This window comes from Vulpes lagopus, chromosome 1, assembly GCF_018345385.1.
Source record: "Vulpes lagopus strain Blue_001 chromosome 1, ASM1834538v1, whole genome shotgun sequence".
Lineage (NCBI taxonomy): Eukaryota > Metazoa > Chordata > Mammalia > Carnivora > Canidae > Vulpes > Vulpes lagopus.
This window is the reverse complement of record NC_054824.1, coordinates 58,132,539-58,147,423: the sequence shown is the minus strand read 5'-3', so window position 1 is coordinate 58,147,423 and position 14,885 is coordinate 58,132,539. Positions and strand designations below refer to the sequence as shown.

Here is a 14,885-nt window from a genome sequence, read left to right as displayed (position 1 = left end):
CAATACTGCGCTGGCAATGTGGTTCTGTCCTCAAATACATCTCCCATCTCTTAAGCCAGAATTGTGTTTTCTGAATCTGTTCTCTTAAACCAAGGAAAGACCTCAATTTCTAGGGTCTAGCAGGAGCCCACAGACTACAGCCTGTGGGCCATATTCACAGCCATGCCCATTTATTTACATATTTTCTATGGTTGCTTTTGTGCTACAAAAGCAGAGTTGAGCAGTTGTGTCAAAGACCATATATCTTGCAAAGTCAAAAATATTTTCTATCTGACCATTTACAAAAGATTTGCTGACTGGCCTCTGGTTTACAATATCACTTCCTCTTCTAGGCGCTCAGCTTTAAGTTCCCTGAAGGCAGGACCTTGCCTGTCCTTACCACTGCCAGGGGCCACCTCTACTTAGCACAACTCCCAGTACGTAAAGAGTAGGCCCAGCAAGAATATGTTGAATAAAATTTTTAAAAAATTATTCAAAACAGAATCCTTGAATGATAAAGAATAAAGTGATCTATCTATTCTAACTTGTTAATTTTAGTGACAGTCAAGGAAAACCTATCCAGTGAATTTGAATGTTCTGTTCTTAAGATTTCGCAAGGAGTAACCAGGAGAGCCCAGACCAAGCTCCAGTCCTCACACCAGCCTCATATTCTTTACAGTTCTATCCCATAAGATAGGACAACCTGGGGCCAAATGCTCTGGAAGGAATTACTTTCCACTTCGTGGTTTGAGTCATTTATTTCTACAGTCCTGAAAATGTTTTGATCCCTTTCAAGTTAAGTCTCCATGAAATCCCATGAGTTGGGAGGATAAAACATTGGTATTCTCATTTTACGGTTAAAACAAAGTTTTGATCAATTGTGTTCACTGGCTTTTCCAAAAGCATTTGGAAACTCCCTCCAGCACCTGCTGGACCACTGCCCCGTAGGCCCATGTTGCATGGGTCTTCTTCACTCCTAAATGCACCTTCATTGATGTCTTTGCAAGGTGGTTACATTTTCTTCTAATTGTTAAAAATGACTAGATGGGAAGCTAGAAAAGGAAAACATGAAGATGGGAAGTCATGATGAGGGAGTCATGAGCATTCTCATTAAGTTTTCCTGTCACTCCCTAAGAAGGAAATTGAAAGTCTGTGAACTTCTCATTATTGAAACTGAAACAGTAAATTCCTGATGGCTAGTGGATTAAAAGAACATCTGCTTGGTTTCTCATTTCAGCATTCCACATTGCAGCATATATTATCTTACTTGCACTAATCTCATAAAGATCTTTTCCTCTTCTATTTTGAGAGGAAAGTCAATGTTCTTCTTCCTATTTTATTTTTCTCTCAGGCTATTTCTGGAAAAGGATGTGACTGACAGGATACCCCTTTCTTGGCAGTTGCTGACTTTTCCCTCTGCCCCTTGGTTTTCCTTTCTCTAACCCATGAAAGAGCTGGCCAGGTACAGCTTTTGGTGGATGAGGTACTTGCCTATTAGCAAGATGTACCAATCCTGAATATTCTCCTGAATTCAAAAATTCCTTTTCCAGCCATTTGGAACGCCTGTCTCCACTTTGATATTATATCTTCTCTTCCTTAAAACTTTACATGTACACATACACACATATTTATTTATTCCTTTATTTGTAAAATGAATATTTGACTTAAATATATACATATATTTAATAATTTGTATGTAAAATTTATATATTAATTATAGCATTCCCTTTTTATATTTATTTTTGAATATATTTTTAACTTTTATAAGTGTATGTACTACTGCATAAAATACTAATATATTATTCATTACTTACTATTAATAATATGTGTTTATTTTATATATATCATACTAGTTATAAACTATGTTAATATGTATATATATTTAAATCAACTCTTCATTCTTTTTCTTTTCTTTCTTTTTTGTCTCTGGGTCTCTGCTTAAGTATCTAGTCAAAGAGGACAGGAGAGGGGAAATAATATAACTGGATTCTCTCTCTGATAGGTTACGAGCACAACTTTAACACCTATGATGACACCTTCATCACAGACCTCAACACACCTTATGACTATGAGTCTTTGATGCACTACGAGCCTTTTTCATTTAATAAGAATGAAAGTGCTCCTACCATCACGGCCAAGATCCCTGAGTTTAACACCATCATTGGACAGCGACTGGATTTCAGTGCTACTGATTTGGAGAGGCTGAACCGAATGTACAATTGCAGTGAGTACTGATAGGTCTGAACAGTAGGTAAAAAAAAACCTCAAAGAGTTTCCCCCAGCCCTTCAGTTTCCCATACATTTCCCTTCACTATTTCTTCCTGTTCTAGTTAAGGAAATTGGACAAATTACATAGGCTAGTTTATCTCTAGAGTGGAAAAAATTGTAACACCCACCTCATTATAGGATAATTATGAAAATCAAAGTTGTGTTTTACAAAGTAAAAGTGTTGGACTGATGATATAAGGAGCTGTGATTGTCTAACATCTTCAGCTTCCTTTTGAAGGGTGCACCCTTATGTAACTCAGGATAAGGGATGAGCTTGAAACTATCTTTTATCCTGAAAATTTTATCCTGAAAATTTCTTTGCCCAATTTAGTTGTTCTAGAGTCATCTAGTGCTCAGAGATGGGATGTTTTCTAAGATGACTCTATTAGTCTTCAGAGACAGATTTTTAAAATTCTGTTCAACATATATGTGCAGAATACCTACTAAGTACAAAGACCTATTTGGTACCTCCTTCCTGATCTAAAGGAGTTATTGGCTGACATTTACAGCAAAGTATGATGACATTTATCATTTGACTCTTGTGAGGTGGGTAGGGCTACATCTATGTTGGACGTTCTAAGACATAAGGGTGACAACAGGATTTGCATTTGAGGAAAGTCAAGAAAATGTGCTGGATGTAAACAATGTGGTCTTTTTAGCTTAATACATTAGATAACCTGAAATAAAATGACTAAAATTTTTAACCAGGTGACAAAAATATCATTTGCAGCCACAACTCACACACTTTTGGACCATTGTGCTTTTGAGAAGGCAAACATCTGTGGGATGATTCAGGGTACCAGAGATGATGCTGACTGGGTCCATGAGGACAGCACTAAGCCTGGAGAAGTAGATCACACTTTGGTGGGACGATGCACGGGTAAGTGAAGGCAGAAAGTAAGCACACTGATGTGGTCCACCAGGTTCAATTTGAATATGACAGCTTACATGTTTTGCCTCAGTTGAAATGTTAGTTATCAAACTTGGAAATCCAAACAAGCACAAAGACTGTTTCTCATATCTTAATTATTAACTCAATAAAAAGTATGCAGGTTCTGGGCATGCCAAAGAAAGATGCATTTAAATGATGACAAAGCTAATACAGGCATGTGGTTGATAAGGCATGATTTTGTAAATAAAGGTAAAATATCTAGAGCAGAGCCCTCCCATAGAACCATAATGCAAACCACATGCATAACGTGGAATTTTCTAGGAGCCATATAAAAAGAAAGGAGAAATTCTTTTTAATGATACATTTTATTTAACTCTATATATTCAAAATATTAGCATTTTTAACAGAATTTTTAAAAGATTTTATTTATTTATTCATGAGAGACAGAGAGAGAGAGAGGGGGAGGCAGAGACAGAGGCAGAGGGAGAAGCAGGCTCCCTGCAGGGAGCCTGATGTGGGACTCGATCCCGGGTCTCCAGGATCACACCATGGGCCGAAGGCAGGCACTAAACTGACGAGTCACCCAGGGATCCCCAGTATTAGCATTTTGATATGTAGTCAATAGTAAAGTTATTAATGAGCTACTCCACACTTTCTATACTAGAAAGGTATTTGAAATCTGATGTGTAGTTTACCCCTATAGCACATCTCAGTTTGGACTGGCCACAATTCAAATACTCAGTAGCCACAGAGGTCTGATAGCAATGCATTGAATGACATGGCTCCAGATAGTTCTTACGTGTGGTTTGTATAGTGAAAAAGCTGTAAAATCACACAGACCTGAAGTCTGGCTTCACAACCTGCTAATTCTAACCACAGATAGTTGTTTTTGTTGGTGTTGTTTTTTAAGTCTCTGCTTTTGTAAGCCTCTCTGACCATTCCAGGATATTGATACTTACCAGTGAGTTTGGAAGGAGCTAATGCATAGAGAGCCTCCAGCTGCAGACCCAGCAGCTTCCCTCTCCATTTTCTTCCATCTTCCCTTTCTGTCTAGAGGTTCCACTTATATTTTTATTTCCATTTTAGCATCTTTCTATTTTGTGCCTGCCCCAGAAATAATCCTGACCCTACAGATTATAATCAGTTTTTAAAAGCTAGACTGTTACAAAGTCCCTTAGTAACTTTGTGAAGTTGGCCCCTTCCCAAAAGGGACTCAGCTTGTCACCCAGATGCCAGGCCGTTGGGGTCAGAGTTCACAAGCAATTGCCACCCTTCCTCCAGCCTTGACAAAAGGCGAAAATTTCCACACATCATATTATCAAACACATAATCTCAGGTGTCTGAATTTCTTTCTAAATTTCCATCATAGCTTCTCATCCAGTCTCTTCTGTGGACTTGCTACTAGGCTAGTATACAATTCCTAGCTAAACAGAAGAGTGACTGTCATGTGAAGGAACACATTAGAACAGTGTTCCAGCACCTTACTAGGAAAAGAAAAGACCATACCTCAGAAGAAATATCTAGAAAAGTTTTACCAGTCATCATGCTTCTTCCACAAGAGGCATTTAATGGGAGTGCATTCCCTCTGTTAGAGAGCACCAGTGGTGTTGAGATAGATGTGTATACTCAAAGAGCACAAAAGATCACTTGGGATAGAAGGCACCTCCCATTTGAAACCAGGAGAGATGAATGGATACCTTTGAGCTAGTGGCAGTGCCTGGGCAAGAACTCAGGTCTCTCGACTACCAAGTGTGGGTTATTAGGCTTTCATTTCCTACCCCTGAGCATATCTGCTTGGAATTCCTCAGCAAGGACCATCTGGAGATCTTAGCCATGTGAGTTCTTATTTTATTTAACCCAAGCACTCAATAATTCACAATGCGGAGAGCTCAGGCTAGCAAGTTCAAGAAAATGTAATTTTTCCAGATGTAATATAAATGATAAAGCCATTATATATTCTTAAGCTTTAAGTAGAAAGCCTATTCAAAAGCTGATGCTTGCTGCCGTCGTGGAAGGTACGATGCCTCATGGATGAGGCAAGATGAAGCGGAAAGTCATGTTGCCAAAGTACCTAGAACTGTACTAGATGCTCACTTCATTTTTACTTTATGAGATATTTTGAGTGGATTCTTTAGTAAGAAGTTGAATTCTGGAGTACAGTTTAAAGGACTTCTTTATATGCGAGGATTGTTCTTTGTGCTTTACTCTGATGTGCTGATTGATTTTCTAAATGACATTTTCCTTTAGCTGCCTGTGTATTTGGGAGGAGAGAGTTCTGAGATATAGGAGTTGAGCATACCCCAGCTCAGTTACAAGCAGACACTTCTCACCCTTGTTTTCAGTGTTCTTTCAAGCCTTCTTTACATTCAAGAGAAATCCTCATGTAGTCCCTCAATATGCCTTGAATGTCCCTCTTATGACACAATGAAGTTGACTCTTTGCCACCGATAATGCATCCAATTACAGGCTAGAAACAGGTGAGACTGAACCCTTATCGTTGTGAATATTTCTATTCCAAGTCTTAAACATTGGAATCCCATAGTCTGTCACACAACTAGAAGATCAGCTCTTTTCCTTGGAGTGAATCTCTAAACAGGAAAGCCAATGAGGAAAATTGTATTCATCTCAGAGGCACTAAATTCCATCAACCTTCTCTTTGATGGAATGAGCCTATGTCTCCTTAAGTCAGAGGTATACAGTTCACAAGCTTAGGGGCAAAGGCATCAAGAGAGGCAGTGGAGAGCTGGGCCTCCGGCCAGGGAATCTGTCCGTGGAGACAGAACAAAGACAAACCACCTTGGTTCCCTTATCCCCACAAGAGTCCTGGCCTTGGTTGCCCAGGAAATGGCTGTGGCTCACTACCCCACTTGGCAGGAGTCCGGGGCCCCCGGGGTGCGGGCAGCTGGAGAGGGGTCAATGGGCTGCTCTCACCGCAGGTGCTGGCTACTTCATGCACTTCAGCACTAGCTCGGGGATGGCAGAAGAGGCAGCCTTGCTGGAGTCTCGGATTCTTTACCCCAAGAGGAAGCAGCAGTGCCTGCAGTTTTTCTACAAAATGACAGGAAGCCCTTCCGATCGACTCGTCGTCTGGGTCAGGAGGGATGACAGCACGGGCAATGTGCGCAAGCTGGTCAAAGTGCAGACCTTCCGAGGTACCTGGAGACATTCATGGGGGTGCCGATTTGGCTTAAATCCGGGGTCCCACTCCTTCCTCTCCCTCCCCTTCCCCTCTCTTTGTCACTTCTTCTCCTCTTCCTCCTCCTTCTTGTTCCTCTCTAGTCCTCCACCTCCCTCATCCTCTTCTAAGAGCCCAGCATAGAATCTGGTACCTTTTAACCACTCAATGGATATTTCAGCCACTCGGAAATCAGACACCGCATTGGGTATTTGGGTGAAGCTGAAATATGCTTTTGGAAGAGGCCGATCAGAAAATAGAAATCCAATTATCACTGCAGCTCTGGAGACAGCCAGGGCAGAGAAAATGGGCAATTCGGGGTTAGAGCTGGAAGCAGAAGGGAAGTGGGAGCTAATGCTGCTACTGAGAGTGGTTTGGTAGTTGACAAGTGTTTCTGCATCTGTTTCAAAAAAAACTGAATGAATAGCGTTATTTAATACACTGAACTAACTTGAAGCCAACTTATAAAGTTGGAAGGAAATAGGACATGTGTATATATTAACTTCATTACCATAATTTAAATATTCCTAAATGTTATTTTATGTATTTTTTAAGAGGGTCAGTATGAAAATACTAAACTAGGTAGTTGGGTTTGAGGGTAATCTGGGTGTAAATCGAGATCCAGGTTTATAAAGTTAAGTTTTTACATTCTTTTGTGGTGGTGGTGGTGGTGGTTCATTCACAATCAGAAAAGGAGAGGCACCCATTCCTATTTTTCCATTCAACAAAGAATTTCTCAATTAACATGAGTCCGGGGAGGGGAAACATCATTTGAGTACTTCTAGAAGAAACTGATGCTCTTGAAATGTGGAAGCTTCCTTAGAGGTCACTCTTTAGAACAGGTGCCTGAATCACCTCTACCCAGGCCCTCTTTGGGCTACCTGGGAATGCTACAGATAATGGTTTCGAGGGGTTCACTTTTCTGGCTGCAATGTGTAGAGCACCTTATCAAATGATGGATGACAGGTGCCCTTTAAGAGTTGAGAATTTGCTATGTTATCAAGGATTGTACATATTTAATGAGAAAATGAATTAGAGCCTTGGTAATATTGATGGGATCTATTATTGCTCACTTCTATATAAAGCTGGAAATGCTACCCTCATAAGCATAGCATCAGCCAAACAACCTTCTTATGCTTAACTCAGTTCCCTACACTGCTATGCTTTGAATTCCAATGAATTCAAAGTGTGTCTCTGTTCAAAGTTTCCTAGAAGTGCCATATGAATGGATTTTTAAAGTAGCTCATTCTGATACTGGCTTGTAAATGAAGCTTTTCTAAAAGATTAGTTGAATATCATTTAATGTTTATGTGATATTCAACTTAAGATATTTATAGCTTAAAAAATTTAAATATATGGACATTTTTATTATATTTTATATATGTATTATATTTTTCCAATTTGTGGAAATGTATTATGTATTATATGTAATGTATGTACATTTACAATAATGTAAATGTATTATGTATTATATTTTTTAATTTAATTTATTTTTTAATTTAAATTTTGTTAACATACAGTCCAATATTGGTTTCTAGGGTAGTAGTCAGAGATTCATCATTTACGTATACCTGTGTTGTGCTCATTACAACACAGAAAGAGGAAAAATACTTCCAAAGCGCTCTGGCCAATTGCATTTAGATTAATTGTCTACAATACTCATCTGTTTGAATTCATTTTAGCCAATATTATCCCCACTTGGGGTGTAGCATTTTTCTTTTCCTTTCTAAACCCAGTGCTTAGATATATACCCTGGCAAAATATCAAAGTAGGGGCAGATCTTTAGGGAATTATGAGTTGCTCTGGCCTGGTGGTTTCCTCTCCCTAGACCCTTAAGCAAATAACTTTCTTTCTTTCTTTCTTTCTTTCTTTCTTTCTTTCTTTCTTTCTTTCTTTCTTTCTTTCTTTCTTTTTTCTTTCTTTCTTTCTTCTTTCTTTCTCTTTCTTTTCTTTCTTTCTTTCTTCTTTCTCTTTCTTTCTTTCTTTCTTTCTTTCTTTCTTTCTTTCTTTCTTTCTTCATTCTTTCTTTCTCCCTTTCTTTTTTTTAGATTTTATTTATTTATTTGAGAGAGAGAGCACACATGAGCAGGAGGAGGGACAGAAGGAGGGAGAAGTATATTCCCCGCTGAGCAGGGAACCCCATGCGGAACTTGATCCCAGAACCCTGAGATCATGACCTGAGCCGTAGGCAAATGCTTAACTGACTGAGCCACCCAGGTGCCCCTCCTTTCGGGTTTCTTCTGCTATGCAGCACAGAACCCCATGTTCTAGAACAGCCTTCACACTTCTTACTTCAGCTTTTTATTATTCAAAATTCTTGCTTCCAGCTCAGTCTCAAGAAAAAAGCAAGTAGACATAATTTTCATTAGAATATGAATATCTGGAGAGTGGTAACTCCTTTTGTATTATTTGTTTTTTTAAGAGGAAGAAGAGAAAAAATCGGATGTTAGTGGGTGAGTCAGTCTTTCATAGGGGAGATCCAGCTTGTCCTGCATGTGAACATTTACTCCAGAGCCATATACTCCAGATACCATATATCTCTCTGGCATCAGGTCATAGGTTGGACCCCATAAAATTGCCATTATTTGATTTTGAGCTTACAAAATGACTATTTTTATGATTCAGCCTATTACTTGGGTATTCAGTGCAAACATTAAGGGTTGAGGTACATTTATACCATGAAATCCAGCTTTGAAAGACAGAACCTATGGAATTGAATAATAATGGAAAACAAATTCTGATTAAGATTTGAATATGAATATTAAAATATTGCATGAATATTAAAATGATAGTGTGTCTTTTTATAGCTGTTTCCCCTCGGTAGGTATGTGGCTTTGGAAAAGTTCCTTACCATGGAACTAATGGTACATATCTCATAGTACATATCTCATAGAGATATTGTGAGGATTAAATTAAATAATTCATACAAAGCACTTGGTATGCAGGGCACCTCAGTGGCTTGGTTGGTTAAGCGTCTGACTCTTGATTTCAGCTCAGGTCAGGATCTCAAGGTCGTAGCACAGAGTCTGCTTTCCCTCTCCCTGTGCTCCTCCCTCCACTGGATCTCTCTCTCTCTCTCTCTCTCTAAATATATATATATATATATATATATATATATATATATATATAAAATCTTTAAAGCATTTGGCATGCTACCAGGCTCATAGGCCATGCTTAATAAATGTTGGCTGCAGTTGTCACCAACCTTCTTCTCTGTCCTCAGGAGACTTGGACCAAAATTGGAAAATTGCCCATGTGACACTCAGAGAAGAGAAGAAGTTTCGCTACCTATTCCAGGGCACGAAAGGTGACCCCCAGAACTCGAATGGGGGAATTTACCTGGACGATATCACTCTGACAGAAACCCCATGCCCTGCAGGTGTTTGGACAATACGGAATTTCTCCTCTGTCCTTCAGAACACAGTTAAAGGGCAGAAGCTCCTGAGCCCTCGATTCTACAATTCAGAGGGATATGGTTTGGGGTTGACCTTATACCCTCATGGCAGAGTCGGCTCCAGTACATCTGGTTTCTTGGGAATTGCTTTTCATTTGTGCAGTGGGGAGAATGATGCAATCCTGGAGTGGCCAGTGGAGAACAGACAGGTGATAATGACCATTCTTGACCAGGAACCTGATGCCAGGAATAGAATGTCCTCAAGCATGGTGTTCACTACCTCCAAATCCCATACATCTTCAGGTAGGTGCTCTAAAATCTGCCCCTCAACCCGAAAGGGCCAGCAGATGTGATTCCCATCTCTATACAAGGATGACTGGGTGGCACAGCAGTTGAGCATCTGCCTTTGGCTCAGGTCATGATCCCAGGTCCAGGGTTCGAGTCCCACATTGGGCTCCCTGCATGGAGCCTGCTTCTCCCTCTGCCTATGTCTCTGCCTCTCTCTCTCTCTCTGTCTCTCATGAATAAACAAATAAAATCGTTTTTTAAAAAGAGAGAGAGAGAGATTAACATTCCTCTCACATTTCCTACTTGAGTATATCAACAACATAGTCATGTTGGAATATTAAGTTAAATTTTTCAATGTCATCTTATCTCCCTTCTTTCTTTCTTTTTTTTTTTTTTATTTTTTTTTTATTTTTTATTTTTTTTTTTATCTCCCTTCTTTCGAATTCACTTATCAAGCATTTATTTTTTCCCTTCTCCCGAATTCACTTATCAAGCATCTTACCTCCTCTCTCTCGAATTCACTTCTCAAGCATTTATTAAGTGCTTATACTGTGCCAAACTCAGTGCCAGTTACCTAGAATATAAGCAAACCAGGCAATTCCTGCTTCATTGAACTCAGTCTAAATGAGATGACAGATACTGCTAATCATTTATCAAATACTCAGAATTTCAGTGACTTTTAAAATCTTGGTGATCATCAGCATGTTAATGACCAATAAAGAAATGGGAAGACTTTTTTTATTTTTCAAATGAAGAGCCTTAAAGCTTAAAAGGAAGAGGCTCTCACTGTCCCTCTGTGCTCACTGAGGAAGTGACTCAGTAATGGACAATTGACCATTAAGAGCTCTGGTTCTCTGCCCCTCACTGCTCCTAATCCCGAATCTTAATTCTCTGGAAAGTGTAAATAATCTGATTTTTTTCCAATATATTTTTTTCTAACTAAGTTCTATATACTCATTAAAGACCAGTTGGAGAGTGAAGTAAAAGAGGTAATGTGATGTTATTTATTGTTTGCAGCAATAAATAACTCCGTCATCTGGGACAGGCCATCCAAAATGGGAGCCTATGATAAGGACTGTGACTGTTTTAGAGGCATCGACTGGGGCTGGAGTAGTGTCGTCTCCCACCAAATGCTAAAAAGGAAGAGTTTCCTTAAAAATGATGACCTTATAATGTTTGTGGACTTTGAAGGTACTTTTGCTGATCTTCCTGAATAAGTAATCCTATGCTCTGGGGGTTTCACATATTTTGCACTGATTTCTGAGTATCTCATGGAGGATGAAGTTTTTGTTCTGTTTTGTTTTGTTTTGTTTTGAGGACCAAGTTCAGAAAAAAAAAAAAAAAAAAGATGTGCTCCAAGAGAGCTATTGTTCAGGGACTCACATCTGTATTTTAACCATCCTTGAGAGAAACTAAAACTCTGATGCCACCTTTTTTGATAATTTATCAAATATGAGAGTTTGGTACCTTCAGTTTAGTTTTCATCAGTCTATCTGTGCTACCTTTCTGCTTCTTTTTTCAAGTTAAATAAATAAGAATGTGATTGGACGACTTTGAAAATAAAAATAGCTAACCTGAGGGATTCCTGGGTGGCTCAGTGGTTGAGCATCTGCCTTCGGCTCAGGGCATGATCCCAGGGTCCTGGGATCGAGGCCCGCATTGCGCTCCTTGCAGGGAGCCTGCTTCTCCCTCTGCCTGTGTCTCTGCCTCTTTCTCTGTGTGTGTCTCTCATAAATAAATAATAAAATTTTTTTTTTTTTCAAAAAATAGCTAGCATGAGAATTAGCTGGATTCAAACCACCTTTCTATGTCTCTCAAGGTGGAGTCCATGAGGGATGGAGGTGGCCCAGGGAACTTTCTCCAGAAGTAGAAGCTACTTGTAGTCAGATGTTAAGTATAGATCTTCCTCACCGCCCTTTCGTCTATTTCCTCAAGATATCACCTACCTTAACCAGACTGAAGTTCAAACTCAAAACACAAGGCTGATCCCTCAAGGCCTCATTCTCCAAGACGAGGAGCAGCAGGCCTCAAAAGAAGGTTCCGAAAAGGTCTCATTGGAGAACGCGCTCCCCGGCAGCCTGGACCAGGAGCAGCCCAGCCGGCAGAAGCGGTCAGTGGAGAACACCGGTCCTCTGGAGGACCACAACTGGCCACCGTACTTCAGAGATCCATGTGACCCGAACCCTTGCCAAAATGAAGGCATCTGTGTGAACGTGAAAGGGATGGCGAGCTGCAGGTAGGCTCTGTGGCCAGGGGGAGGCAGGTGGGCCTTCAGCAGAGGTGAGCCAGACATTTGCTTAACCCTGGTAAAAAGTGCCGTTCTTGGGTTAGGGCGATGACTACCTCATTGGGTCACCTGGACTTGGCTGTTCCTTGACCCCACAAAGCTGTGCTCCGAGTCAGTGGGCTTAGGCTGTTGAGGCACAGCAGGGGTCCTGCCAGGGCAGCGGGGTCCCAAATCTCCTCTCTCTCGACTTTTATCCTTTGCTCCCCACCTCTGGGAGATGATCAACAGCATCTTGAATGTTGTTGGGATTTTGAACTCCACTGCAGTGCTCACAAATGTTCCAGAGCCTTGAGCCCAGGAACTACACGACCTGCCTCAGTGGGACTTAGGACCAAGCTTAACTCTTTACTGACTGCCGATGTTATTGTTAATTATTAATTATTATTTCTATCATCTATTTGTTCTGTTGTACTATTACTGTAGTTACGTTTTTAATAATGGTGACAAGAACATCTGATATTTTTTGACTGCTTGCTATGTGTCAGGTGCTGTCCTGAGCAGTATAATGCATGATCTAAATTATTCCTCATGGCCACCCGGTAACTTAAGGACCCTCCTTGTCCCCATTTGGTGAGGAAGGAGGTTGAAGCTTAGGCTAAATAATTTGTCTAACGTACCCAGATGGCAAACGCTGGAGCTGAGACTTGCATCCACGTCTGTCTGTCTGCACTGTTTGCTATATTTAATATTTATTTTTATAATGTTTATGGTTTGCATAAAATATTCCATGAAAGGAGATATATGATGATGGAAGCAACAGTTTCATTCGGCAGAATGGTAACAGAGTTAGCGACTAGCCTGCTTAGCCTGCTTGGCTCAAAAAACCTATGTTTCTTCTGAGTACCTTTCATTCTCCACTTTGTTTCTTCTTTTTTAAGCTTTTATTTGGAAATGATTTTAGATTTACAGGTACCTTTGTAAAAATACTACGGAGCCTCCCGTTCCCTAGTGTTAACAGCTTACATAACCGTAGTACCATTAGCAAAGCCAAGAAATGAACATTAATGCAAACAAATGCTATTAACAAATGCATTCACTAGACTACAGACCTTATTCGGATCTCTGCAGTCTTGTCACCAATGTCCTTTCTTTGTTCCAGGACCTAATTCAGGGCCCCTCCTTATATTGAGTTTCACGTCTCCTTAGCCTCCTTTAAGCTGGGACAACCTCTTCCTTCCTCTTTCACTACCTTGACACTTTCAAAGAATCCTGGTCAGTTATTTTGTGAATTTTCCCTCAATTTTGGTATGTCCAATGTTTTCTCATGGTTACATCGAGGTCATACATTTTTGTCAAGAATAGCAATATGAGGGATGCCCTCATATTTGGGTGGGTCACGTGATCAGTCTGTCATGTGAGGGGCACGTGATGTCAAAGGAGTTATCCAGACTCTGTCTGGAGAATTTCTCCTGTGACTTACAGTCTGAGCCAGCGTGGACAACATATTCTTTAAGTGCCCCAAACCTTCCTCCTGAGTCTTGCATATGGTGGCCAAGAGTATCCAGTCTGGAGACAGGCCTCTAGGGATGAGACTTCAAGTGTGAAACACTTACTAACTCTGTGACCCTGAGTAAGTGATTTAAGATCTCTGCAAAATGAGGATATGAGAATGGTCTGGTAATAACCACCCACTCCGGGGCTGTTAGAAGATTGAAGTGACTCCTAAAAAGCACTTGGAACAGGGTCAGACATGCATGGCAACTGCCACTATTGCTGTTGGTGCTGGTAGCTACAAAGTGCCTGAGGCTTGGGTGGATTCCACACTGCCTCTGTGTCCTGTTCCCCCAGGTGTGTCTCCAGTCATGCCTTCTTTTACACGGGGGAGCGCTGTCAGGCCATGCAGGTGCACAGCAGCATCCTGGGCCTGATGATCGGAAGCGTGGCCGGCGTGATCTTCTTGTCCTTCGCCATCATCTCCATCCTTTCTCAAAAGCTGAGGCAGTGACCTGCCTGCTGACATCAGCCAGATCGCAGAAGCATCTTCTCTACTCAGACCTTCCTTTCTGGGCCTCAGTGCAGTTTGGAGCGGTTTTTATCAGCCTTGCTTTGAACAGACCTCCAGGGACAAAGGCCTCCAGCCTCCTGTATGAAAATTAGGGTTTTTCTGGCCCCCATCCCCACATGGTTCTGTTACCCTGCTATGTGCCCTGAATGTAGCTCATGTGTCCTGTGACAACACTCATTACACTTCATTGCCAATCACTTGTTTAATCGACTGTAAGCTCCACCTGGGCAGGCTGTCATGTACCATGTTTGCTCCAGTGCCTGGAAGCATGCCTGGCTGGTGCATTGTGGGAACTCAATAAATGTGAATGAATGAACTGATAATGAATGAAGTAACTAAGTTATAGAAACTATCATTTCTACTGCAGATAAAATATATGTGATGAAACCTACATGCTGTTTATATTAAAATCAAATACTTATTTTTCATCAGACACAATAGTATTCGTTGAAGGCTTGTGAGTTAGAAGAAGGATTCCTCCTTGCAGCAGGACCTTGTGGCATGTGCATTTCTTCTCCTCTGATTCTAAAAATAGGTCTTCACAAATTCAATAAATATTGAGTCAATACCTTCTGTGCGTCTGGTATTGCATGTAAA

At 40.6% G+C, this 14,885-nt stretch overlaps 1 protein-coding gene across 1 annotated transcript in view; it reads left to right on the top strand.

The window, feature by feature from the left end:
- Positions 1-14,861, top strand: part of MEP1A (meprin A subunit alpha) — a 34,672-nt gene extending 19,811 nt beyond the window's left edge. The window contains exons 8-14 of the mRNA XM_041756407.1: positions 1,982-2,203; positions 2,978-3,127; positions 6,076-6,291; positions 9,538-10,011; positions 11,014-11,187; positions 11,932-12,232; positions 14,072-14,861. Coding sequence (XP_041612341.1) covers positions 1,982-2,203; positions 2,978-3,127; positions 6,076-6,291; positions 9,538-10,011; positions 11,014-11,187; positions 11,932-12,232; positions 14,072-14,228 — 1,694 coding nt within the window. The 3' untranslated portion in view covers positions 14,229-14,861. The remainder of the gene's footprint in view (positions 1-1,981; positions 2,204-2,977; positions 3,128-6,075; positions 6,292-9,537; positions 10,012-11,013; positions 11,188-11,931; positions 12,233-14,071) is intronic.
- Positions 14,862-14,885: the final 24 nt, after the last annotated feature.